Consider the following 24,860-nt stretch of genomic DNA (forward strand, 5'->3'; position numbering starts at 1 on the left):
TTAAGGCTATACGGGGAATCTTGGTCTTTGTGTGCCCAATACAATTGACATGATGTATGTAGCGTCACACCGTGATTTAAAAAAACCCGCAAAACCCATTCATCCGGACGGGGTGGGTAACACGTGGACTCCCCACGTCACGATCCACGCCACATTTTACTTCTGTCCCCGGTCTCCAAAGCTATTCATTTCTTAGGCTTCTCGCGAATTCCTTTCACTCACAAGTCACCGAGTGAGCGTGTTAACAGCGACCAGCTCGGATTGTGTCTTCTTTGTTGCGCGCCGGCTGCAACCCGGACGATTGCGTGACCTCGTTCAGTCACAACAAGCTTCATGGCGACCTCCGGCTGGCTGAACGCGACTGCGCTGTGAAGGGGCTCGTCAAGAAGGAGACCCCCCCCCCACCCCCATCTCTCTCTCTCCCACCTCTCGCCGTGTCACTCCGTCTCCTGCGAGAATGGCAGCTGCCTTGCCACCGCTTCTGCTGCTGCTGCTGCTGTTGGCCGCGGTGGCCACTCCATGTGCCAGTGGCCGGGTGCCTTCGGCCAACAAGTGTCTGGTGTGGGGTCCGGGGCTACACACGGCGGTCGTGCTGCCCGCTCGCTACTTCTTTGTCCAGGCGGTGGACAAGTCGGGAGAGAAGTGAGTAAACGCCGCACTTTGATTGTAATCGCCGCTTCTCCCACGCTCATCTCACGGGGTTCGGGTGGGGGGTGGCTTGTGGGTCTGGGAGACGGTGAACTTACGGAGGAGGTTGGGGGGGGGGGGCTGTATTTTGAATGGGAAAGTTTCAATCAGGCCAGCTCCGATCTCAAAAAGTAAATCCCGAAGTTATGCCTCCTCTCCCCCCCCGGGCATCTCCGACTGACATTATTGCATCCTGCGGGTTTCACATATTTTGTGCGCTTCGTGTGGCAGTCGGGTCGATGCGTTGAAAAAACTTGGCATTCATATCGTCGGCCATGGTCAATCCACTGCTGATGGACCTTCTCTCCAAGCTATTCCACCATCATGCGATGTTACTAATTGACCAGGCACTAAACATTGCGTTCTTGTATTGGACTATACTTCTATGCTCCCATTCATAAACTCGAGCTTTAACCAGCGTGGTATTGTAATGTAAAATCGCCCCTAAACGTCCCGGCACCGGAGTATAAGACGCACCCCCCCCCCAACTCGTGCTTTTAACATACACGCGGGTGAAAATGGGCGTCTTATTAATCTGGAGAATGATGGTGAGTGCCATCGGAGTGTGTAATGTCACTTGCCGTGCTCGTACGACTGTTATATAACACGCGGTCGTGCGAGCCGGGCACCCATTGCAGTCGTAGGAGCACATCCCCCGAGGGCATTTCGCACATCTTGTGTGCGTGGGTGATTGCCACGGCGAATATCGTGCCGAACTCGCACACACAACAGAAACCCACACATTTGAAGTAATTGCTTTGGGTTAACTTCCTCCTGGGTGAGGCTATATGACCTTGGGCAAACCACATTTTGGCACGAATCTCACGGCCAGCTGATTGTAGTCCGCCTGGCATTTGGTGAGTGAAGACTGCTGAAAAGAAGCAATTAGTTAAGAATGCAGGCTGGGTGTGTGTGCGTGAATGGGAAGCGGTAGTGTAGCGGTGTGCACGCCGCACTACAAACCCGGCCACACGAGTTCGATACCCGCTCACGGCCAACACCAGCGAAGATTATCTGAAGAAGACCTGGACCTCCCCTAAGTCGACTCAACCTCAAATGATTACGATATGTAAACATCGCTACTCGGAGACAAAAGCGGCCGGGCGTGGTGCTGACCACCCCACCCTCCCGCGTATGCCATGCAGACCTTAATAGGTGCTCGCTAACAGCACTTGCCCAGACAGACAGCCTGTTTAGGCTGAAACAGGGGGCTCTTTTGTCTTTGAATTAATGAATGGGTGTCAGACGTGGAGCCAGAAGAGGAGGGGGTGGTGGTATGTGTCTTCCCGGAGCGCGAGACCGCTAATGTTTTGCACGTGCAGCACGTGGCCTCCAGGTGGTGACGACACTCGTGTTGCTGGCACACTGCTGGGAACCTCCACCCAGAGGCCGCCCGCGACTTCATTTCTTCTAGTTCGCAAACCATACTCTTTGGTTCTTTCGGTAAAGTCACGTAGGTAGAAAATAAATTAAATCACGACATTTCGATTGCAACACAAGCAATCATCATCAGGTGGGAAAACCACAGCCACTCCCACTTCAACAAAAATAATAATCTTGCTGTGGTTTTCCCACCTGATGATGATTGCTTGTGTTGCAATCGAAACGTCGTGATTTGATTTATTTTATTTTCTACCCACGTGAATTTACCGAAAGAACCAAAGAGTATGGATCCCTGCAGTCACGAAAACTTCAAATCTAGATTTTTTTTCCCGCAAACAATGTTTTCCGTCAGCGCAAATTCCTGCGCACGGTGGCAATATGTTCAGGAGCTCAGTGCCAATGTGGCAGTCTGCTCGCCACCACGAGAGGGTTTCAGGAGGGAGTTCGTGTACTTTTGATATGCCTGTGATGAAGGAGTGCATACTACAGTGGCTTAGTTTATCCTCCAAAGTTTGGGTGGCTTGTTCCAGTTTCACAGCCGACACCCAATGGGTTGCATGCCAATAGCTTAGATGTACTCATCGGAAATTACAGAGGAATGGTTTCAACCTGGCAACATTGTATTTCTAATTTTAGAGCGTGCAGTCACTGCAAAGGACTTTTTTGTATTCAGTGGATACACGTGCCATTATTCACGCTATTGGATAACGTCGTTGTGTGTGTTGATAATGCTTGGCACACCAGATGTGTTTCAAAGTCCTGTTCCACCCTCGAGAAGGTAAACATTCCCCCACTCCTGCCCGGGGGGGGGGGTGAGAATGCAGACAAGTTCAACAGCCTTACAACAGAGGCTAATAAATGGAGACGATAATATTTTCAATGAACGGATGTAAAAACACATTGACTTGATTGTTCAGTGCCCACATGAAAGAACTCGGCATTTACAACACAACCATCTTTTAATCTGGATGTAAGGAGAGCGGACACAACAACAATTTGAAGTGACGTAGCATCGTGAAATGCAATCACATTTCAAAATGCTTTACACAAAAAGAAACTACAGTTGGAAACTTGGGAGATAGAGAGAGCAACAACTGCAGCCCTTCCCGGGGTCAGAGCAAGCTGGGCCCGGCTCCAACAAACACAACAACGAGACCCAGGGACAACCAGAGCAGCAATAACTGCCGGGTTAATCACGTGGTCCCAGCATCCATTCAGTGAGATACTTCTGATTATGTTGGTAAGACCTTCTTATATCTTTACCATGGATCTCTCAAACGTTGTCAAAAAGATGTTGTCTCTGCCTGCCGCACCCGAGCGCAGTTCTCACCCAGTCCCCTCCTGCTTTTGTCCCGTCCGACCCGGTCCCGTCTCGCCGTGCACAGCTTCACTTCCTCGCCGGGCGAGGGCACGTTTAAGGTGAAGCTGTCGGCGGCGGACGGCGCGTTCCTGCGCGCGTGGGTGCAGGTGCTGGACCGGCACGACGGCTCCTTCCTGGTGCGCTACAAGCTGTACGCGTCGTACACCGACCTGCGCGTCGAAGTCACCTACCGTGACAAGCACATCGCCAAGTCGCCCTACACGCTCCGGGGTGAGCCGTCCCACCATGTCCCTCTAACCCAGGGATCGGCAACCAAATAATAATAAGAATAAGATATGTTTTTGTTAATTCGGCAAACAAAAATCTCAATAAATCAAGAGTCGCAATGTATGTGAAAAATGTCACGAAGCAGTCCTTAAAGAGCCGCGTTAGGCTCTGGTGCCGCAGGTTTCCGACCCCTGGTCTAACCTCACCAACAACAACAACAGCAATGGCCGTGCCGCTAATTGGCTCAAAACCTTTAATCGTTGTTGTCTGTCTGTTTATGCAATATTTATTAAGGACCCTCTGCCCATTCTCTGCAAAATGTATGTTTACGTCTTTATTTTGTTGTCACTGTGCTCACACACCACGGATCTCCCTTGTAAAATAGCCGGGTAACTGGCTAAACGGGATCACCCGTGCAGCAACGAAACTAATCTTAAACTTCCTGAATAAAAAATTCTTAAGTTAGTTCCTGGAAGAAGCCCCGAACACGTGGAGCGAAATGTCAGACGGTCTTGTCGAACAACGTGCAGTATGAACCGCACGGAGCGCCGAATGGCGCGACCGCGAAACCCCACGCGGTCGGTGACGCTGACGCTCCCGCGTATGCGCGCTGCGCAGGCGAGGTGTACAACGAGCTGTGCGCGTGCCCACGCACGGACGGCGACCGCTGGTACGCCGACATGGGCTGCCGCAACAAATACCCGCAGATCGCGCGCGACCTCGAGCCGTTCCCCGCCGTCGACCTGGACCACGTGGCACGCGAGGCCCCCAAGCGCTTCGGGCAGTGGCACAGCCTGTGCCACTACACCATCAAGGATAACAAGGTGAGGATTATTATTATATGGGGGTCCAGGGGGATGGCTAGTACAAGGGATTCAACTCAATGGGAGTATAGCCCACCGGGTGGACCCTGCCCAGTAGGTTGTGTGCTGGAGGAGTGGGCGAGGGGTGGGCCACAGGCCTTGGCGCTCTGTCAGGTTGCCTTGCGACGCAACGATCCATCTGGCACCTGAGCATGAGCTGATATTGGCGCTGCCATCTTCGCAATTCTACGTAGGTAAACAATAAACGAGTTTGATAACCTAATTTACATGTTTTATTTATCTGTTTATTTTATCTTGGCCATCCCTCCCCCCACCCCCCACCATCAAAGGTTGACTGTACATTAATTTATTCTACTTGCAGGTGTACAGACGAACGTTTGGGCAACACGTGGACTTCAAGATGTTCATGGATGCCATGCTTCTCTCTCTCACACGCAAGGTCCGAAACGAGTTGGGCCCCGCATTCTAAACTGCCTGAGTCGCAATATCATCAAACCATGAACATTTATGGGTTTTTTTTTTAGGTGGCTAAGTGGCTCAGAAGTCAGAGGTCAGAGTGCTGAGCTGGCACCGCTAGGATCTGGGGTTCAAATCCAGCTGTGGTTAAACCGGGTTGTCAAGTGTAGCGAGTTAATTGGTTCCGCCCGGTCACCAATGGCTGCACACTAAAAAAAAAACCATCACATAAAATTTGGTTCTGGACCTAATTTGTCTAAATTCCAGCTCTGAGAAGTAAAAAATAAATATTGGTTTGACTGTCACACGACGATCAGAGCCGAGAGAAAATTGCTGCCCCCGACTGTGTGGACCAGGTCACTTGAAGGGATCTCAGAGGTCGCTCTGCGATATCCGCTTCCATGAGCAGTCCTCCAACACGAGGGGTTGCACTGGTCTGGGAGAGTTCCAAATTAATTCCTCTTCTTTTTATGCAACATCAATCGAACAATCTTGATAAAATTAGTGGGGGGAGACCCCAAAAAAAGTACGTTTAAAAATAATAATGCTGTTCACATAGGTACTGGATAAGCTGTCCATTTCATTGAAACTCTTTTCAAATATCATTTGAAAGCCACCAATTGCTGAACGCTTAACCATGTGGTGGGTGTTGCGCTGTGTAGGTGTGGTTGCCAGACATGGAGTTTTTCGTGAACCTGGGTGACTGGCCCCTGGAGAAGGGGAAGGCGCCGGACGGAAGCCTTCTTCCCATCTTCTCGTGGTGCGGCTCGGAGGAGACGCGCGACATCGTCATGCCGACTTACGACCTGACCGAGTCCGTCCTCGAGACAATGGGCAGGTGAGGCATTCTGGGTAACGGAGGGGTGGCGATACCGAAGCACTCGCTTTGTTCCCATATTACACTCGGCCTATACTGAAGCGCACGAGAGGACGTATGCCACAGAGATGGAGTCTTGAAATCATCTCGTATGTGGGCAAGAGATGGATTGCTACATCGCAAGGCTGCGACAGACGGTGACGGCCTGGGAGGAGGCCTTATTGCACCAGCGCATTGACCACGGCCGACAATAATCGAGAGTCGTCCGTTATCAAACGAACAGAACTCTGGCGGACGATTGAAACCCAAGTTTGACGTCTTTTGCGCGCGAATGCCCCTTCGCCGCAGGGTGTCGCTCGACCTGATGTCGGTGCAGGCCAACACGGGCCCCGCGTGGGCCAACAAGACGGAGCGCGCGTTCTGGCGCGGTCGGGATAGCCGGCAGGAGCGACTGGACCTGGTGAAGATGGTGCGGTCCGACCCTAACTCCACCATCGATGCTGCCATCACTCACTTTTTCTTCTTCAAGCACGACGAGAGCCTCTACGGCCCCACCGTGCCTTCCATCTCCTTCTTCGACTTCTTCAAAGTACGTCGCTTTGAATCGAGTTCCACAGGCAGGAAGTGTAGCGAGTAACCTCCTTGTGCCTCCTGATTTTGGACGACTTCTAGGAAATGTCAAAACATCAGAATTCACCAATCTCAAGATACGACGTAATTGCCCATAATAAAGGTGGTTTTTTTTGGGGTATATTGTGTAAATATAAATGCGTCATTAACCCACCACCACCCGACAGGTTTGTCACGTAAACGAAACGTGCCAATTAGTTACGAGTTCGGCACAACGTTGTGTTGGATAGTAAACCCACAACGTTTACAATTTGAGTACTCCATTGCATGCGTTCTCTCGTTCCGGTGGAGCTTGGGTTGAGTAGGAAGGCAGGACTCAAGATGACGGTGCGTGCCTGTGTGCGTGTGTGTGTGCGTGCCTGTGTGTGTGTGCGTGTGTGCGTGTGCTGGTGTGTGTGCGTGCCTGTGTGCGTGCGTGTGTGTGTACGAGCACTCTCCCCCCCCCGTGTTTGTCACTCAGTTCAAATACCAGCTGAACATCGACGGCACGGTGGCGGCGTACCGGCTGCCCTATCTGCTGGCGGGCGACAGCCTCGTGCTCAAGCAGGAGTCGCCCTACTACGAGCACTTCTACTCGGAGCTGAGGCCCTGGGAGCACTACGTGCCCTTCCGGCGCGACCTCGGCGACCTGCAGGAGCGCCTCCGCTGGGCCCAGGAGCACGACGATGAGGTACGGATTCCACGCCGAGGTTACGGGCTTAATTATTCTTTTTAGCGAATGTTTTTACACGTGACTTCTACACAATTAGAGCACCAGATACACAATATGAATAAATCACTGTATATCCAGATTTGAAGTTTTCGTGACTGCAAGGATCCATACTCTTTGGTTCTTTCGGTAAAGTCACGTAGGTATAAAATAAAATAATATAAAAATAACTAAATCACGACGTTTCGGAGGCAACACAAGCTTCCGTTATCAGGTGGGACAACCACAGCAAAAATGTGTTTTTTTTACTGTAAGTAAATTATTTTTTATTATTATTTTATTTTCACCTACGGGACTTTACCGAAAGAACCAAACTATATATCCATGTCAATGTTATGCTGTGAGTGGACGTCAGCACACGTAGCCACAGAGCCACGTGACAGCCTCCTTCTCCAGCACGTGCAGGGCAACAAGTCCACCCGGCACACCCTGACGGACTTGAGGTTACGGATTTAGCGACGCGGTCGCGCTGCGACGACGATAATGATGACGTTGTTGTAGTATTCAGTCACACACGCTGATACCCACACGGGGTTTATGGTGGCCATGTAATGATGCATCGTTTTACCGATTTAAAATCAATTCCTAACTCTCCACGATGCACGCAATAAATAATGCGTGTATGAATCAATTATTTTATTATATGTGTATGTGGTATGTGAACGGTTCACGTGACATCTGCAGCCGCTCAAGATTCTACTTACACCACAACGGCAAAATAATACATCGATTTTTAAAATCGAATTTCGACACTGAACTGCGACGATTCCTCGAATCGTTACATGCAGAGCGTACAGCATCTGCTGACAAACGCTGTGGGTGGATTTCATTGTGGGTGGATTTTACGTGCCCAGGTACGATTTTACCGGTTAGTGACCAACAAAATTACGAGCGTTAAGCCAGTTTTTGTCATTGTTGAATCTACAAATGGTCATTATCACCATCATCGTCGTCATGTATGATTTATACTGCTCCTCCGATGCAGTGCATTTCAAGCCACCAGAATTTGAGATAAAAACAAGAGAACCACCCAATCGGGAAGTGATTTCAGACAACATACTAAATATTGTAAATATAGCTTCGAATGCCAACTGCAGCTGTGTTTCCCCCTCGGTACGTGCTGCTCCGTACTCTGTAACACTATGCCCCTGCACGCTTTGCACAAATCCACGACAGAGCCCCATGGTCGGCATTAACGACTCGCTTTCAGGTGACCCAGCGGCCGAGCGAGCAGCTTGCTATCAGAAGGTCGCCAGTTAAAATCCTGGTTCGGAGTCGACTCACACCATGATCCTTCCGAGGTCGATAAAATAATTACCGCTTTGCGGATATGTCAACAGTGGTTGTGGTTTTCTTATGGAGATAATCACCTCGCCCCCCCCCCCCACCAGAGGAATGTGGAATTGACAACACCGACTTAGGACTGCGAACAGGAGATGACCACCGCCTCTGTGCAAGGAATCACTTTTGACGCATCTCCGTCAAGAGGTGGAGACCCTTGCGATGAGGATGATGATGATGCCATCCGTGTCTTGTGTCCCTCGCGTTGCAGGCGAGGCAGATAGCCAAGCGAGGCCAGCAGTACGTCCGCAACAACCTCATGTCCGACCAAGTCTTCTGTTACCACTACAGCCTCTTCCAGGTAAGTGAGCAAGTACTATTTGTCTTGTAATTGTTTTTATCTCTCGATTGTGCTCTCGGCTCGTTGTCACGCGACAAAGAATCCATTCGGATCTCTCGCTGCACATACGCAACCGTTTGTGTTCGCCGTGATCAAACCCCTGCTGGGTGAAGGCCGCTCCACAGCCCGTCTCCATCACTGACGATCATACACTCAGCACCTGTTCTTAGGTTTTTTCGGTAAAGTCACGTAGGTAAAACATCAAAATTAATGAAAATAAAATAAAAACAAAAATCACGACATTTCGGAGGCAACACAAGTCTCCGTCATCAGGTGGGACCGTCACAGCTGTGGGACCGTCACAGCTGTGACGGTCCCACCTGATGACGGAGACTTGTGTTGCCTCCGAAACGTCGTGATTTTTGTTTTTATTTTATTTTATTTTCATTAATTTTGATGTTATACCTACGTGACTTTACCGAAAAAACCTAAGAATATGATTCCTTGCAGTCACGAAAGCTTCAAATCTAGAACTCAGCACCTGCTCACGATCGCCAGCCATCTGTAGGACCATCGACTCAATCCCAGTGAGGAGTACAGCGACATTGGGACTGCGCAGTTCACTCCCACACAGAGACACAATCTACCCAGAAAAATCGAGCACTTTGTTTTGTGCACATCCCGACGAAGTTTGTTAGGATGATCGTGATGGTTACGGTGATCGGCATAACTTGTAGACCTGGAATGGGGGAATCTGCAGCCTGTGACTTTGTTTCATACAGCCCGCGACCACATGAGGCCTGTCATTTCTAAGCAGGCCGTAAACGGTATTTATTCATCAATATAATAATTTTAGGGTGTACTAACAGGTGATAGAGGGGAATGTTTCAGACCTGGCAACAACACTGTGTTTAAAATGTATAGTCTGCTCGGTCACCTGTAAAGCTGAGCCACAATTAGTGTCCACGTTATTATTGGACAACGCTAGGGTGCTGAACATTGTAAGTCGTGTTCGTCCCTCCGTAAATAAAATGTTCCCCACCGCTGATCAGCGCGGTTGGCTTCGTACGGTGCGAAAGAAGTTCAACATACCACACAGTTCTGTGAGCGCTGCTTTTTTCATGTGTTCTTTAGGAAGACCACTTGCGCTCTGTAGGAGTTAAACCCCCCTCGCACTCTTTAAGAACATGACCGATGCCCCTTCAAGAGCACAAACTGGAGCCTCTTGCGACAGTAACCTGAGGTTCCCCAGCCCTGCCGTGTAGGTCATTGTCACCGTCGTCACGACGACGGCCATCACCATGTGACCCCTGCCCTCCCAGGAGTACGCCCGGCGGCAGACGACGAAGCCGAAGGTGTGGGAGGACATGGAGGCGGTGGAGCAGCCTCCGGACGAGCCCTTCCCTTGCTCGTGCCACCGAGCGGCGAAGGTGACAACCGCTTCACCCTCGCACCGTCACTCGCCCCGCGAGTACGGCGCGGTGCACATTGCGCACTAAGGGGATCAACGAGCGAATCGTATCCGTGGGCAACCCAGAAATCGCGAGACAAAAGATGAATGCGTAATGTGTTAAAAGGTAAAAGTGTAGCCCCGCAATTGCTTCTGCACTCCACTGGTGGCGAAGGGTCTCCGCTAGAGGAGGCTTTTTGGCCTTATTCTTGCATGCTGGCCAGACTTTTTGGAAGAGATGGGAGTACCCACGCTTTACCCCGTCGCACCGTGACCTGCCGATCGACTGGCTGTGGTGTATACATTTATACTGCTGGGTAGACAGGGGAAGGAGAGGGTGGTGGAAGGAAATTTCAGAAACCGCCACCACCGGGAGACAGAATCGAACCAGCAAACCTCTGGCTTGCAAGTCCAGTGGGTCACCCATAACACGACTGTGGTCGCGTCCCACAAATTGCTGTTGCAACACACAGATCATAAGACAAAGATGAATACATATTGTCTATTGCAATGTAAGCCGCGTGTCTGCAAGGTGCTGCTGGGTAATTGGTTCTAATTACTCATCAAACATTTGTCTTTGTCTTCTCTGCCAGGAGAAGGATGAGCTGTGAGAGGAGCTGACGGTGATGAATTGGCGATTATCGTGGGACTGCAAGAGTTTTTCTTTTTTGACCAACTTTTTTGCTTTTTACTTTATCAGAAAAATAACTCGATTGCACCATGAGAGGTCCTATGGACCTCATCGCATCGTACACCCACACACTCTGTGTGTTGGTCTGTGAGGTAGACGCTGCTCTCCCTGACGCATCCCGGGAGCGAGAAGGTTTAACCGCGCATCGCCAGGCTAAGGTGTGGCACCTTAGCCATTGGAGCTGTGCTCAAGGTAGACAGTTTTGAGTGGCGAATATAAACTGATCTGAAGGAATTTAAACTCCCATTTGTCTTTACCCTCACACTACAGTGCTGTGTACTTGCACTCTATGCAAAACTGTAGGAAACGCTATTGTGGAAAGTCCACAGGTCGACGAAGCAATGCAAAAGGTTTATTGTGGGTGGAGACGCGGAACGCCCCCCCCCCCCCCCCCGTCTGTGTCTTCTATATTCTAACTGGGCTCGCTGTCTGTACATTATGTGTGGCATCGCCCGTGCTCCTGCATGGACTGCACCGCGGGTGAATTCAATCGGTTGCATTTACAGCCCCATATCACTCGGTTGGTGGATGAAGTATCTCACACGCCATGTCGGTCGTGGCGGTTGTTTGACCATACTTCGCCATGATGGTTTGTGCGGGTTGGTTAATTTGCCGACCGGTTCCAGTATATTACTCGCCGCTGAAGTCAGCCATGGCTGGGGAGAGTTACTTAATGAATGATCAAGAGGATTTGTTAACTTTCACAATCTGATTAATTGAGCTTGAATCACTCTATACCCAATTGAGCTTTACGATACAATTAACACTCCTTCCCTGAGGCTACCCCCGTTCTGTGGAGGGGCCAATACTGGTGGAACGTGTGTGGCGCATAAGTGTATTGGGCTCCTCGATTTGGCACCGCAGTTTACGCTTTGTCCGGCGCTTGCTTTAGCCAAGCGGGAAGCTCACGGGGTCTGGGGGGAAGGGGAGCGTGGTGGTGAAACTTAGCGACGCGTCGTCACTTTGTGTTCCTGACGCGTGCTCCTGGCGTTGCCGATGAGCGAGCTGCCTATATGACTGCGTGCGTGCGTGAAATTGAACAAGCCATAGCAAAACGTAATGTTGCATTCCACGATTGGGGGATGCACGTGGTTTTTGACTTCAGTCTTTTTTCATTGTAGAATAGTGATGTCGTAAAATGCGTCTTTAAATCGGGGGGTTGTCTCGGGTGGTCCTGCAATGTTTGTCCTCATCTCAAAGAAGTTACAGATCACCGATGACAGTTTTCTGGGGTGCTACTGACGAAATTTGGCGTCTCCCGTGTGAAGTGGCATCGTGGCTGTGCGCAGCAGTCAGATCATTGCCGAGATGGTCGTAAACAGCGTGCCGTGCACTGGGACAGCGCTGGTTAATGACGTTTCTTGTGAAGGACAGTATCAAACCAGTTTAATATGTACATCGTGTCGAAACGCGTTTCTCACAGACGTTGAGTATTGCAAGAGATTTTAAAGAGGGGGCATGAGTCGGTAATAACCCATGAGGATGTGAAAGGATTCTTGAAACATCTGCACACAAGCGCTAGATATGTATCTGCTTTTAGCATGAACGAGTTGCTGCTCCCTGCGGTGGGTGGCTTCGCACGCCGTAGTCCAGCACCGTGGAGGCGAGGGTTGTTGGATCGCACAAACATTGTGAAGCTCCCTTCTCGGTGGGCATTAAGGCGCCGTACCGTGGCTCGACTGGGGAACGTGGTACAAGGAATGTGGACCCCCATCATCTGTAGGGGTTGGAGTCTTGCATTATCGTTGTTTCAGGTGCTCTCGTGTTGTCTCGCGCTAATGGAGTTGGCCAAACGTCCAGTGTTAGGGCCAACGTGGGAAAAAGTTGGTTTCGTTTGATGGCTACCTTCCCTCGATCCCTTTGTGATAGCCCACACCTGAATCTATGAAACCCACGCAGTGCTTTAGAGATTTGTAATTTCTTTACGGGATATTCAAGTACGATATTGTCATGAAATGCCTTGAAAACTATGGTCAGTATCAGAACTAAAAGTGCAGCTTCAACCTTGACCGGACCCCTCTTATGTTGTCAGATGAATCCTCGACTTTATATTCTAACGTTTTATATACTCTCGTTCACACGATACACGATCACGGTTTCCTCCTTAATCACAACAAGTTGCCTTACATCGCCTCACCCCGTCAAATCTCGTTGCGGCCCGGTGGAGCGATTTTGTAATCCAGGTTGGAAAAATGTTTTGCGTATTTTTATGAAGAAAAAAATATCGAATAAACGTTTATTTCCCCCCCCCCCCCCTTCATATTTATGTTTTCCCTTTGTCCTGTCTGTGTGTGTGCCTGCGTATTGGCTCAGTTGTGTGGAGCGGTGGTGTAGCGGTTAGCGCGCTGCGCTATGAACCTGGCGACCCGGGTTCGATTCCCGCTCACGGCCAACACCTGTGACGATTATCTGAACAGGTCCTGGGTCTCCCCTAGGTCGACTCAGCCTTAAATGAGTACCCGGTGCCATGTGTAAACATCGTCACTGGGGAGACAAAGGCGGTAGGGCGTGGTGCTGGCCACCCACCCCTCGTGTACCGTTCCAGAAGGCCTTCATAGGTGCTCGCTAACAGCACTTGCCCCTACAGTCTGTTAAGGCTACACGGGGGATCTTTGTTCTTTGTTGGCTCAGTGCCGGAATGGTGGCGCAATTTTTGGCCCACGGCGCTCGCAACCCGGATGACGCAAGTTCCATTCCCGTTCGTGATCAATAACGGTGGTTAATGTATTTGAACCGGACATGGGCCTCGCCTAGGTCGACTCAGCCTTAAATGAGTACCTGGTGTGGATGGGACACATCAGCAATGGGGAAAAACAGGTGGGCACCTCGTGCGTCATGCCTGCCTCATAGGCGCTCACTACCCGCACTTGCCCCAACATTCTGTTCAAGGCTACTCGGGGCATCTTTATCTTTTTTTTAATCTACACATCCGAAGTGCCGGTGCCCTAGTGTAGAGACGAGTTTGGCCTGCCCAGGGCGATTCATACAACACAATCACATTCGCTACGTATTCAGGAACCCCCCCCACCTTCCCTGGTTAACCCACTACTCCAAATCGTTATCCCTACCAGTGTGGGGTCGTGAACCCGGTTAACCCGGTTAACTTTAATCGGCCACATTGTGGGGGGAGAATTACTCAGAGGTTGTGGTTGGAACCGAGAGCGGATACATTCCGTTCTGCGGATGTATCCAAATTCCGTTGTGCGGATGTATCCACTCCTGCTTTTTGGGTCACAAAAATAAAAAAAACTTGAAATTTGTTTTAAGTATTCAGGGAAAGCATATTATTTCTTGTTAGCAGTTTCTTTTGTGTATTGGGGCGGTGGGTTATATACGGTACATACGAAATAAGTTCAAATATACATACGAAATATGGTTCAAACATACATACGAAATATGGTTCAAACATGCATACGAAATAAGTTCAAACGTACATACGAAATAAGTTCAATCGTACATACGAAATAAGTTAAAACATACATACGAAATATGGTTCAAACATACATACGAAATAAGTTCAAACGTACATACGAAATAAGTTCAAACGTACATACGAAATAAGTTCAAAGGTACATACGAAATAAGTTCAAAGGTACATATGAAATGTCAAACTCTCAAGGCAGGTCACAGGGAAGTTGCGCATCGGCTGGGAACATGGTCACACTGTTGTAGATGATATGTTTCGTGTGTTAATCTTGTTTACTGCACCACAACAGGGAACTGGCTATCTTGGTCGGCTGGACAGCCTTTACACAACCGGCTTTTCGTGTGCAGTGTTCGTGAAATTTTTCTTTTTTCCCCAAAAAAACGTGTCGCACGCACTGCAGATTGTTTTGTCAAATCGACGCGTGTTTGTTAAAGCAGAACTAGGTGAACATTCGCAGGGAAATGACAACTTTAAAAACTTAATTTCCCAGAGGCAGGTTCCCAATTCACCACCCACATTACTTCTCCCACCGTGCTCAATTGTGAATACGCGCGTGCTCAAGGACATTCGGCGTTTGTGAGTGACGATATCTGTTGCTCCTTGGGCAAAAGTCATTCAAGTCAAGCGTGGGAGCGGGCATCTCGAGATGCGTTAAGGAGTCGAAACGTCTCGGTGGCAGCTGCTTTTCTCTCCGGCAAGTGCTTCGCTTGCCCGCATCTCGTTTCAGCGAAAGCGCGTCGACAGTTCATCGCCGTCCAACGTCAACACCCTGGTAATTGTTCACGGCTCACAATTGGCCTTTCTGTGAAACACAATGCGCATTGTTCTTTAATGAGCCGTCCTTCGCATTTTCTGTACACGTTCAATTTGATTGTGTGTGTGTCTGTGTATCCGTGTCTACTTACCTATGGGAGCGGTGGTGCAGAGGTTAGCGCTATGCTGCGATACGAACCCGGCGACGCGAGTTCGATTCCCGCTCACGGCCAACACCGGTGACGAGCGTCCAGAGTCAGCGAGAAGGTTCGGGAAGGGGGGCGTGGCCTCGTGTCGCGATATAAAAGGGAGATGCGCGGGAGACTCGGGGCTGTCGCAGTGGGGGGGGGGGGGCGGTCTCTGCCTGATGTCAAGTGAACGTGTCTTCAATAAAGTTCCATCTCAAGAGACGTGTGTCAAGTTGCCACTCCACATTTCTCCTTGAGACTCCGATCAGGGTCGGGCCTTGTTTTTAATTCCAGGGGTGTCCTGGGGGGGAATTAAGATAATAATAAACTTGATCACCCCCACAATGTCATTGTCCGGAAAGTACTGTAGGAGGATTTTGTTAAGAGTGAGCGGATTGAGTGGCGAGTGAAAATTTATCATAAACTTAACTGACTAATCAAATGGGTTTGTACAGTGTTTCAATTAATATAGCAACATGGTTCGATCTTAAATTTGGAGCTTTCGTGACTGCAGGAATTACTCTATGGTTCTTTCGGTAAAGTCACGTATAAAGATAAAATAATAAATTAAATAATAGCATACGACGTTTCGATTGCAACACAAGCAATCATCATCAGGTATAAATGAAATAGCAACAAAAATGTTACCAGAAAACTATAGACAGACATATAAGCAGACAGATATCACCAAGATACACAGAGAGAGAGTAACACAGGTACAGAGAGGGAGATCGTCTCTGTGGCGAGGCCTTAAATAGACAGAGGGGGGGGGGGGCGGGGGCGGAGAGAGGGAGGGGTTAGAGAAAAATTAACACGTCAATGAGTGCGGCGGCGCGTGGTGAATTACACAAGCTTGAACATTAGGAGAGAGGGAGAAAGAACACACTAAATTAAATAACCTAGCAAAATATCGAAATGTTATGTAATACAACACAGAGAGTCGGTCAACACACAATTAACGCATATCCTGGTCGATTACGTATTTCAACGATTGCTAAGTTAGAATTTAAGTGTGAAAATTCCAAAAAGAGACAAAACATAAAACAAGAGGAACGGAGACACACAGACAGAGCAGAACATAAGAATGACAAAAAACGAGTGGAGTTTTTTGTCTGTGTGTCTCCGTTCCTCTTGTTTTATGTTTTGTCTCTCTTTGGAATTTTCACACTTAAATTCTAACATGGCAATCGTTGAAATACGTAATCGACCAGGCTATGCGTTAATTGTGTGTTGACCGACTCTCTGTGTTGTATTACATAACATTTCGATATTTTGCTAGGTTACTTAATTTTGTGTGTTCTTTCTCCCTCTTTCCTTATGTTCAAGCTTGCGTTATTGACCAGGCGTTCTTCGTACTCATTGACGTGTTATTTTTTTCTCTAACCCCTCCCTCTCTCCGCCCCCGCCCCCCCCCCCCTCTGTCTATTTAAGGCCTCGCCACAGAGACGATCTCCCTCTCTGTACCTGTGTTACTCTCTCTCTGTGTATCTTGGTGATATCTGTCTGCTTATATGTCTGTCTATAGTTTTCTGGTTAGATTTTTGTTGCTATTTCATTTATACCTGATGACGATTGCTTGTGTTGCAATCGAAACGTCGTATGCTATTATTTAATTTATTATTTTATCTTTATACGTGACTTTACCAAAAGAACCATAGAGTAGAATAGCAACATGGGTTAATTGTATATTCATTCTTTATATGTGTGGCTTATTACATATACATGTGCGGTGATTAGGAATGTATTTTATTCTAGGACACTCATAATTCAAAGAAACTCCAGTTTACGCAATTCGGAGATAACGGCAAGAAATGGATCGTGTTTTTTCGCCATCCGTAACGACGAGTCTCGCACGACGGCCCGTGATCGAGAGCATGCTTGTGCACACTTCATCCTATTCCTTGTTCTTTCGGTAAAGTCACGGATTATTTTCAATTGATTTAAAAACATTTTTTTATTGTATTTTATTTTCTATCTACGTGACTTTACCGAAAGAACCAAGAATATGAATTCCTGCAGTCACGAAAGTTTTAAGTCAGAATTTACACCTCATCCTGCCGATGTTTTTTAATACTCTGCGCGTGGCCACTGTCCCCCGGGTCTGTCCGGCTTCCTCGTCGTGGCAGTGACCAGTGGCTCCGGTTCAGGGCCACGGAGGGATTTCAATTTCGACTAAAAATTTTGTGTGTGTTGAGTTTAATTTTTTTTTTTAAACGGCAGGATGTGTTGGGTTGCTTGGTAGACTGGAGGAGAGTCACGGCAATCGGCCCTTGGAAGTGGCAAACGTCACGAAAGCCATCCGCTGCCCTTTTGCTCGCACGTTAAGAACTGCAAAGCGTCTCATTGCGTGTGGGCGACGCGTGTGGCTGAAGGTTACTGGAAAAGTACCACCGTTTGCTTGCTAAGCATTGTCCAGCCTTTGAGTTGCCCATGAAAAGCCACAGACCACACGCCCTGAAAGCCACCCGCACCACTCATGCTTGATTCAAACAATCATCACATATAGGGATGTACAGTGTGTGCATGTATGTGTTGTACTTGAAGGTGCATCTATTGGCTGATGTGTTCTTGTCGTGTTCTTTTGCACGTGAGGTCATCTTGCATGTGACGTCCCTGAAAGCCGATGCGTTGGATTTCAATTGGGCTTCAATGGGCTTGGTCTTGTTAGACCCAGAGGCATTATAGTCCTAAACATAGGTCAGTTCTCCATTATCCAGGGTTATGTGAGGAGATGGATGGCTCAGATAAAAGAAAATAGCGTGGATAATGCGAGTGTTACGAAATAGTCTAAGACGGAATTTGTCATGGTTTTTTTCGTTTCTTAAAGTCATCGGCCATCGGGTCTCGAGTGAGGAGCGCCTGTGGAGGGAATAAGCACGTGCTCAAAAATAAGCGTCGAATATTTTATATTCCACCCTTCAACACAAGTGCGGTTAATCCGCAACCTGGATTTATTCGCACAGGAAATAAATCGAGAGCTTAATTGCAGTTGTTACAGGTTGGGTGCGGAAGCTACTCTCTCCGCAGGACCAGGACGGAGCTTGCTGACGCGTTAATGGGGGACGCGGTGCCAAGCCACCGCCACTGTGAGAGCCAAGGTCCAGGGCAGAATGGCGAGTATGGAGCCGCTCCAATCGAATCTCACCGTGCATCCACTTCCCACACCGATGTGCACCATTCAGAAAATGATGTTGGGAAATTTCAGCTTTTTTTTGCACAGTCACACGGAACTGGAACAACGTTCAGGAAGTAAGTCAAAGGCCGTGGGTAGAGTCTATAGCAAAAGGGGGAGGGTTAATGTGGTAGTGGTTTTAAACGCATTTTTAGATCGAACCTACCACGCAACGTTTTCACTTCTACCATCTTTCACGAGCGCGATGAACGGGAGCGCAATGAACGGCACCGCTGACAACTCGACCGCGGTTCGAGCCGGGGACACCCTGCGTATGGCGCTCACCGTGGTGTCCTCCCTGCTCATGTGCTTCGTCATGCTGGCGCTCGGCTGCTCCGTGTGCCTTGACCGCATCCTGCAGCACCTCAAGGTGAGTGGAGGTGTGACCAAGGCAGGCTCGGGGTGGTAAGACCTGCGTGGCCTGAGATTTTGCATGGCATGAGAGTACACATTTCTGGGTGAAGGCGGACAAACCTGCTGGAAGGGAATACATGGGTAAGTGCCAGGAGGAGCGGTGGGGGGGTCTACACATGACTGAGGAACAATATTTGAGACAACAAAATCATAGTATTTTAAAGCCTGCGTTTTGGGGGATTTTTTTTTCTCAGCAAGCTGACGATATAGCACGAACCGTAGGCTCGCTACCGAGTCAGTCACCGGCAGTTGCATCTATTTAATATAATTTTACCATACTTTACCACGCTGGGCAGTGCGGGTTGTGTAGTGGCGGGGAGCATAGAAGTACATTACAATGTGGATGTCGCTGCTGAAGCCCTCTCGTTGTGGCTAGGAGACTTCGACGTTGGCATTTATTTCCCGTACATCTTGTCACATGTGCACTCCCCCCCCCAACCCCTACCCCCACCTTGACACAAGGTCACACCACACAGGGTGGTCGCTTCACCCTGCCTCTCTTGTCGCCGTGCGTTCTGCCTGTGCCCAGCGGCCGTGGGCCGGGCTGACCGTGGGCTTCGTCTGCCAGTTCGGGGTCATGCCGCTCGCGGCGTTCGCGTTGGCACGCGGCCTGCGGCTCGGCGCGGCCGAGGCGTCAGCCGTCCTCATCCTGGGCTGCTGCCCGGGGGGCTTGGCCTCCAACCTCATCTCGTACTGGCTCGACGGAGACATGGACCTTAGGTACGTGCTGGGAGGTGTGGAGGGCGGCGGCGGTGGTGCCGTTCGTGGGGAGCGGTGGCGCAGCGGTCAGCGCTACCGCTGCGCTACGAACCCCGGCGACCTGAGGTCGATTCCCGCTCACGGCCAACACCGGTGACGATTATCTGAACCGGTTGTGGGCCTCCCCTAGGTTGACTCAGCCTCATGTGAGTACCTGGTGCGATGCGTAAACATCATCACTAGGGAGACAAAGGCGACCAGGCGTGGTGCCTGCCCTCCACCCCCTCGTGTACTGTGCCGGCCTTCTTAGGTGCTCGCTAACAGCACTTGCCCCCACAGTCTGTCAAGGCTATACTGGGGATCTTTGTCTTGGTGTTGTTCGTCCATAACGGAGGTCGGCAACCAAAATAACAACAAGAAGACGTTGTTTTTCGAATTCGGTAAATAAAAAAACCCTCAATATTTCAAGAGCCTCCAATGCGTGTGAATTCGAGATGGTCCTTAGTAAATAACGATCTTGAAACTCATCCTGGATTGGATCGGGAACCAGCGGAGGGATCTGAATCTTCGGGTGATGTGGTCTCTGAATCTTCGGGTGATGTGGTCTCTGAATCTTCGGGTGATGTGGTCTCTGAATCTTCGGGTGATGTGGTCTCTGAATCTTCGGGTGATGTGGTCTCTGAATCTTCGGGTGATGTGGTCTCTGAATCTTCGGGTGATGTGGTCTCTGAATCTTCGGGTGATGTGGTCTCTGAATCTTCGGGTGATGTGGTCTCTGAACCTTCGGGTGATGTGGTCTCTGAATCTTCGGGTGATGTGGTCTCTGAATCTTCGGGTGATGTGGTCTCTGAATCTTCGGGTGATGTGGTCTCTGAATCTTCGGGTGATGTGGTCTCTGAATCTTCGGGTGATGTGGTCTCTGAACCTTCGGGTGATGTGGTCTCTGAATCTTCGGGTGATGTGGTCTCTGAATCTTCGGGTGATGTGGTCTCTGAATCTGAGGGTGATGTGGTCTCTTCTATGAAGAGTCCGGTGGTGGAATTGTCTCTTTTGTGGGCGAAGGATTCTGTCCGTGGTTGATGAGCGTCTATGCATTCTTGTTGTTGTTGCTGCTGCTGCTGCTGTGCAGCATCAGCATGACCGTGGTCTCGACCCTCCTGGGACTCGGCATGATGCCACTGTGCCTCTACATCTACAGCAGATCGTGGCTCGATGATTCTACTTTCGTCATCCCCTACAACACCATCGGTGAGCGCACCCCGCGCTACTGCTCCTACTCTGGGGGGTGGGAGCGCAGAAGCGTGGGGAAAAATGCGATGCAAGTCACTAAAAGGAGCGTGAACAGATTGTGCTGCGTCGATGTTCTAATGCTCCAAAAGCCATGTGAGATCGAAGTGAGTTTTCAGCCGTACAGCGATGGTGTTGCTTGCCGTTAATGCGTGCGTGCGTCTTGCTGTTTCAGGAATCACGCTGGCATTGTTAGTCATTCCGGTCATATTAGGAATGCTCCTTCGTCACAAGTGCCCTGCACACGCCTGCCGCATGCTCAAGGTAAATCTTCAGAGCGTGAATTTAGAATTTCGGTCCAACGTAATATTTTGTTTACATTCGACTCACTTCGATTCTCAAATGTGGCCCACTGTGGCATTCAGTGCCTACATTTTTTGAAAAACACTGATGTGGATCCAAATCCCTTTCTCTCCTCGCCTGCGACTCCGCCGTGCCACATGCACAGTTGGGCACGGTGGTGGGAAGCCTGGTGCTCGTGGTGACGGCGGCACTGGGCATCATCTCCTACAACAGCCTGCAGAACATGAGCATGTACATCTGGTTCATCGCAGCAGCCTTGCCACTCATCGGATTTCTCCTGGGTTATGTTCTCGCCATACTGTTCCGGCAGCCACCGTTCAGGTTTGTGGCTTTACAACAAACAATGCCCGATGTTAGTGTGTTGGCGGAAAACTGTCTTCTTCTGATTGTTGTTTAAAAAAGTTTCAGAACTGCTGTATTCCCCAAATGTATCCGTTTTTTCTGCTGTCTCTGAGCTTGCCCTGAGACTCATTGATTCTTCTCTGGCCTTCCGTTGTATTCCTTGCAGCAGGGCCCCCACGCCTGACCACTCGGCGTCACTGAGCACTCTCGCACAGACATAACACTTGAATGATGCAGAAGCAGGTGTCCCCTTTTGGTTTTAACGGGTGTGTTATTCCTCTTATTTTTCACCGGAAACCCGGCGACAAACTTGCCGATTGAGGGAGTGTTGATGGCGCGCCCCTTGCAGGTGCCGCACGATCAGCGTGGAGACTGGCGCTCAGAGCATTCACCTGTGCAGCGGCGTGCTGCAGATCTCCTTCCCGCCGGAGCAGCTCGCTCTTATGTTCTCCTTCCCCATCGCCTACAGCGTCTTCCAGTTGGTCTACGCCATCCTCATGATCACTGGTATGCGGCAGGGCCAGCGGCAAGCAGCGGTGACGTGTCGTTTGCCATTTGTTGCAGAGGTTCGAGGATCGAGTTGAGTGACCACCCTGGTTAAATCTGCGGGCGTTTTAGCCATACAATGTGATGCGGGCGTTAAATATGCCATGACTTTATCCATCGTAACGATGATAAGAATTTCAACTTGTAATGTACAAAGTATTCGCTCACTCTCGTAGAGAAAGAGAACGATTCGGAGGTGGAGGAGCCACAGACGGGTAGGAAGGCAGCGACGTGATGAGCGGGTGCCAACAACCGCCCGAGCTCTGCGATCCTCTATATAGTGAGGTGTGATCGGCCAATTTATGAAAGTTTATATATCAGAGGAAACCCCTGCGTGCGAGGGAGAAACACTCTATCCTATGCAGATGCAACAGGTGGAGTACAAATGTTTACTGTACTGCCTTCTCCTGGCAAGCCAGGATATAACATCTCATTACATCGTAGCCCACGTGTGTCAATGTCATGGTTAAAATGAATCAAATTTGGAAAATTACACGCGAATTACAATTGAACCACAATAACAATCATGCCTTTTAAATAGCAAGAATATATTTCGTTGAGTTTCAAGACAAACTCAGAAAGTTGCCTCCACTGAGATGTTTGAGCAATTCCATGAACGAGTGTATGGCACATAGCAGGGAACCTGATGTACCTGGAGAAAATCCATGCATACAAGGGGACGGCAAGGCTCTGCACATTCAGAATACAAATCCATTGTCCTGCTGCTCATCTGACCACCAATATAATCGATGTAAATTAGTCCAAAGTCACAGGCATTATGCATTCATGATGTTTTCTAACAAGAACATTTACAATGGTAGTGACAACGTTGCACATTATAATTGTGATCATAATGTACAGCCCTCTGTCAATCTGCTGCTGAATGAAGACCTCACACACCATGTTTGTTGTGGAGAATGTTGATCATACTTCACCACGCTGGTCAATGTGAGTTATTGACGAGGAGGAAAGGGGCCCAGAATTGGTACAAATATCGCTCACCACTTATGTTAGCCGTGGATGGTAATTGAAGTCAGGTTGGCGGGTTCATCAAACAGTGCACTCACCACTACGCTGCTCCTCTCCCATCCCATAAGAGTCATCTAAATTATATACTGTATAATATATATACAGAGTGAATCCCAGACAGCCTCATTCATTATTAAAACCAGTTTTGCTGGACTGCTATAGGGAGAATAAACAATGTCAAGTTCACTGTGCATGACTCATGCACATTTTGCTAATGAAGGTCACCACACATATAACTATAAATAGATCTCTTTGCGTGTTTTTTTAAAATTGTATTTCCCAAGCAATTTGTTGGCGATTTACAGAAGCATCGTTCAATGTCGTTCGCAGGTTATCAGATTTACAAGCGACAGCGGCAGGGCCAGGTGAGCGTGGACCAGGAGGCTGTGGCGCCCAACCTCGTCAGCTACCGCGAAGGGCATCGCAAACAAACCGCGGCAGGCCACGACGGGGCCGATGCAGACGCCAGGGAGGAGATCGCCGTGGACAAAACGCGACCTTGACGGCCTCGCAACGTCCTTGCGGCCCACCCCATAAATGCCCTCGTGTCACTTCTCGCCATGGGTGGAAAAAACCCGATTTTTCCAGCGACAGGCATCGGGTTTTTTCTTTAATACAATTAAACCCGATTTCGGGGAATTAAAACCTGGTTTAATGAATACGAAACTCTGATCCAAGGCTCAGGCTGCATCCTCGTCGGTGCTGCTGCTATCGTACTCGGGGGGGGGCCGTCGGGCACGGGGTAGTCGTAGAATGCGGCGGGCAGGTTGGTCTTGATGAACACGAGCTTCTCCACAATCGTGGCCGCCAGTGAGTTCCTTCGCTTGGAATGGATGAAGCCCATCGTTGAGAAGTTCCGCTCGGATGCCGAAATTAGAACCAATTAAATCGGATTTCTCCCAATCTCAGATGATCGGGTTTAATATAGAAAGACAATTAAACCCGATTGTAAAAAAAACCCGACTGTGCCACCCTTGCTACTCGCACAGCCCTCTCAGCACCCCCCTCTCTCACATTTCACGATCACGCCACGTTGTCTCGACGCCATCTCCTCGGTCCCCACTCACTTGCACCTGGCTCACGTGGACGCATAGAAGTAGTGAACAATGTACTGGTTTCGAGCGCTTTATTCGGTAGCAATAGATGCAAAAAGTAGCGCACACCGCGAAACTGCACTCGGGCCTGCTGAGTAGCATACGGTGCAGTATACACCGTACATGCACCAAGGCCGTAATTATAATATATATATTAGGGGGGACACATCCCCCCCCCCCAATATTCAAATATGCTCAAAATGTCCCCCCCAATATATTGCTATAAAATAGATACATTTTTATATGATTGTGGTTATGGTTGTACTGTATTCATCCCTAATCTCTGCCATTACATACAATGAAACAAGAAAAGAAAAAACAGAGCAATGTAATACAATACACTATTAGACATTATTGTAAAAAAGAAATAAAAAGTCCATCCTATGTGTTAGTGATTTTTTAAAATTATTTTAGGCAGGAAATTAGTTTCCAAAGTTAGATTTTTTCTGGGGGGGGAGGACCCCAGACCCCCTGAAAGATTTGGTCCCCCCCCAATGTTGACTCCATGGCTACGGCCTTGCCGTACACACACAGTACACACAGTACACACAGTACATACACATTGCTTGCCCACGTCCGACCACAAAGCCGCATCTCAGTGAATTAAAACGGCATATTGCGAATTTTGGGAAGAAATAGGTTAGCCGCATATCACGCGAAATCACGGAAACCGAATGGGCATATACAGCGAGGCTGTTTGATGCACCGCCCTCTGCTGTACACTGCGAGCCGCCCACCCCTTTGCCGAGC

The 24,860-nt window shown here is 49.2% G+C and overlaps 2 protein-coding genes across 2 annotated transcripts; both read left to right on the forward strand.

The window, feature by feature from the left end:
• The first annotated feature begins 240 nt into the window (after positions 1 to 240).
• Positions 241 to 13,103, forward strand: POGLUT2 (protein O-glucosyltransferase 2). The gene is made up of 10 exons (XM_078863300.1): positions 241 to 642; positions 3,456 to 3,661; positions 4,277 to 4,482; positions 4,844 to 4,921; positions 5,601 to 5,776; positions 6,104 to 6,344; positions 6,846 to 7,055; positions 8,647 to 8,736; positions 10,038 to 10,145; positions 10,759 to 13,103. The coding sequence occupies exons 1-10, from the start codon at positions 458 to 460 to the stop codon at positions 10,774 to 10,776; spliced, it is 1,518 nt and encodes a 505-aa protein (XP_078719426.1). The 5' UTR covers positions 241 to 457; the 3' UTR covers positions 10,777 to 13,103.
• Positions 13,104 to 18,601: 5,498 nt separating this feature from the next.
• LOC144936067 (ileal sodium/bile acid cotransporter-like) lies at positions 18,602 to 23,519 on the forward strand. The gene is made up of 7 exons (XM_078862881.1): positions 18,602 to 18,766; positions 19,340 to 19,530; positions 20,639 to 20,757; positions 20,972 to 21,060; positions 21,245 to 21,420; positions 21,791 to 21,948; positions 23,347 to 23,519. Exons 1-7 carry the CDS (start codon positions 18,602 to 18,604, stop codon positions 23,517 to 23,519), a joined length of 1,071 nt encoding a protein of 356 aa, XP_078719007.1.
• The last annotated feature ends 1,341 nt before the right edge of the window (positions 23,520 to 24,860 follow it).

The sequence above is a fragment of the Lampetra fluviatilis genome, chromosome 15 (genome assembly GCF_964198595.1).
Source record: "Lampetra fluviatilis chromosome 15, kcLamFluv1.1, whole genome shotgun sequence".
NCBI lineage: Eukaryota > Metazoa > Chordata > Hyperoartia > Petromyzontiformes > Petromyzontidae > Lampetra > Lampetra fluviatilis.

Excerpts from the sequence above, each read along its gene's own strand:
- POGLUT2 (XM_078863300.1), top strand. The coding sequence starts at position 458 with ATGGCAGCTGCCTTGCCACCGCTTCTGCTGCTGCTGCTGCTGTTGGCC. Across the intron at positions 3,662-4,276 it reads GTCGCCCTACACGCTCCGGG|GCGAGGTGTACAACGAGCTG; the intron begins GTGAGCCGTCCC and ends CGCGCTGCGCAG. Across the intron at positions 6,345-6,845 it reads CCTTCTTCGACTTCTTCAAA|TTCAAATACCAGCTGAACAT; the intron begins GTACGTCGCTTT and ends TTTGTCACTCAG.
- LOC144936067 (XM_078862881.1), top strand. The coding sequence starts at position 18,602 with ATGAACGGGAGCGCAATGAACGGCACCGCTGACAACTCGACCGCGGTT. Across the intron at positions 18,767-19,339 it reads GCATCCTGCAGCACCTCAAG|CGGCCGTGGGCCGGGCTGAC; the intron begins GTGAGTGGAGGT and ends GCCTGTGCCCAG. Across the intron at positions 21,061-21,244 it reads ACGCCTGCCGCATGCTCAAG|TTGGGCACGGTGGTGGGAAG; the intron begins GTAAATCTTCAG and ends CCACATGCACAG.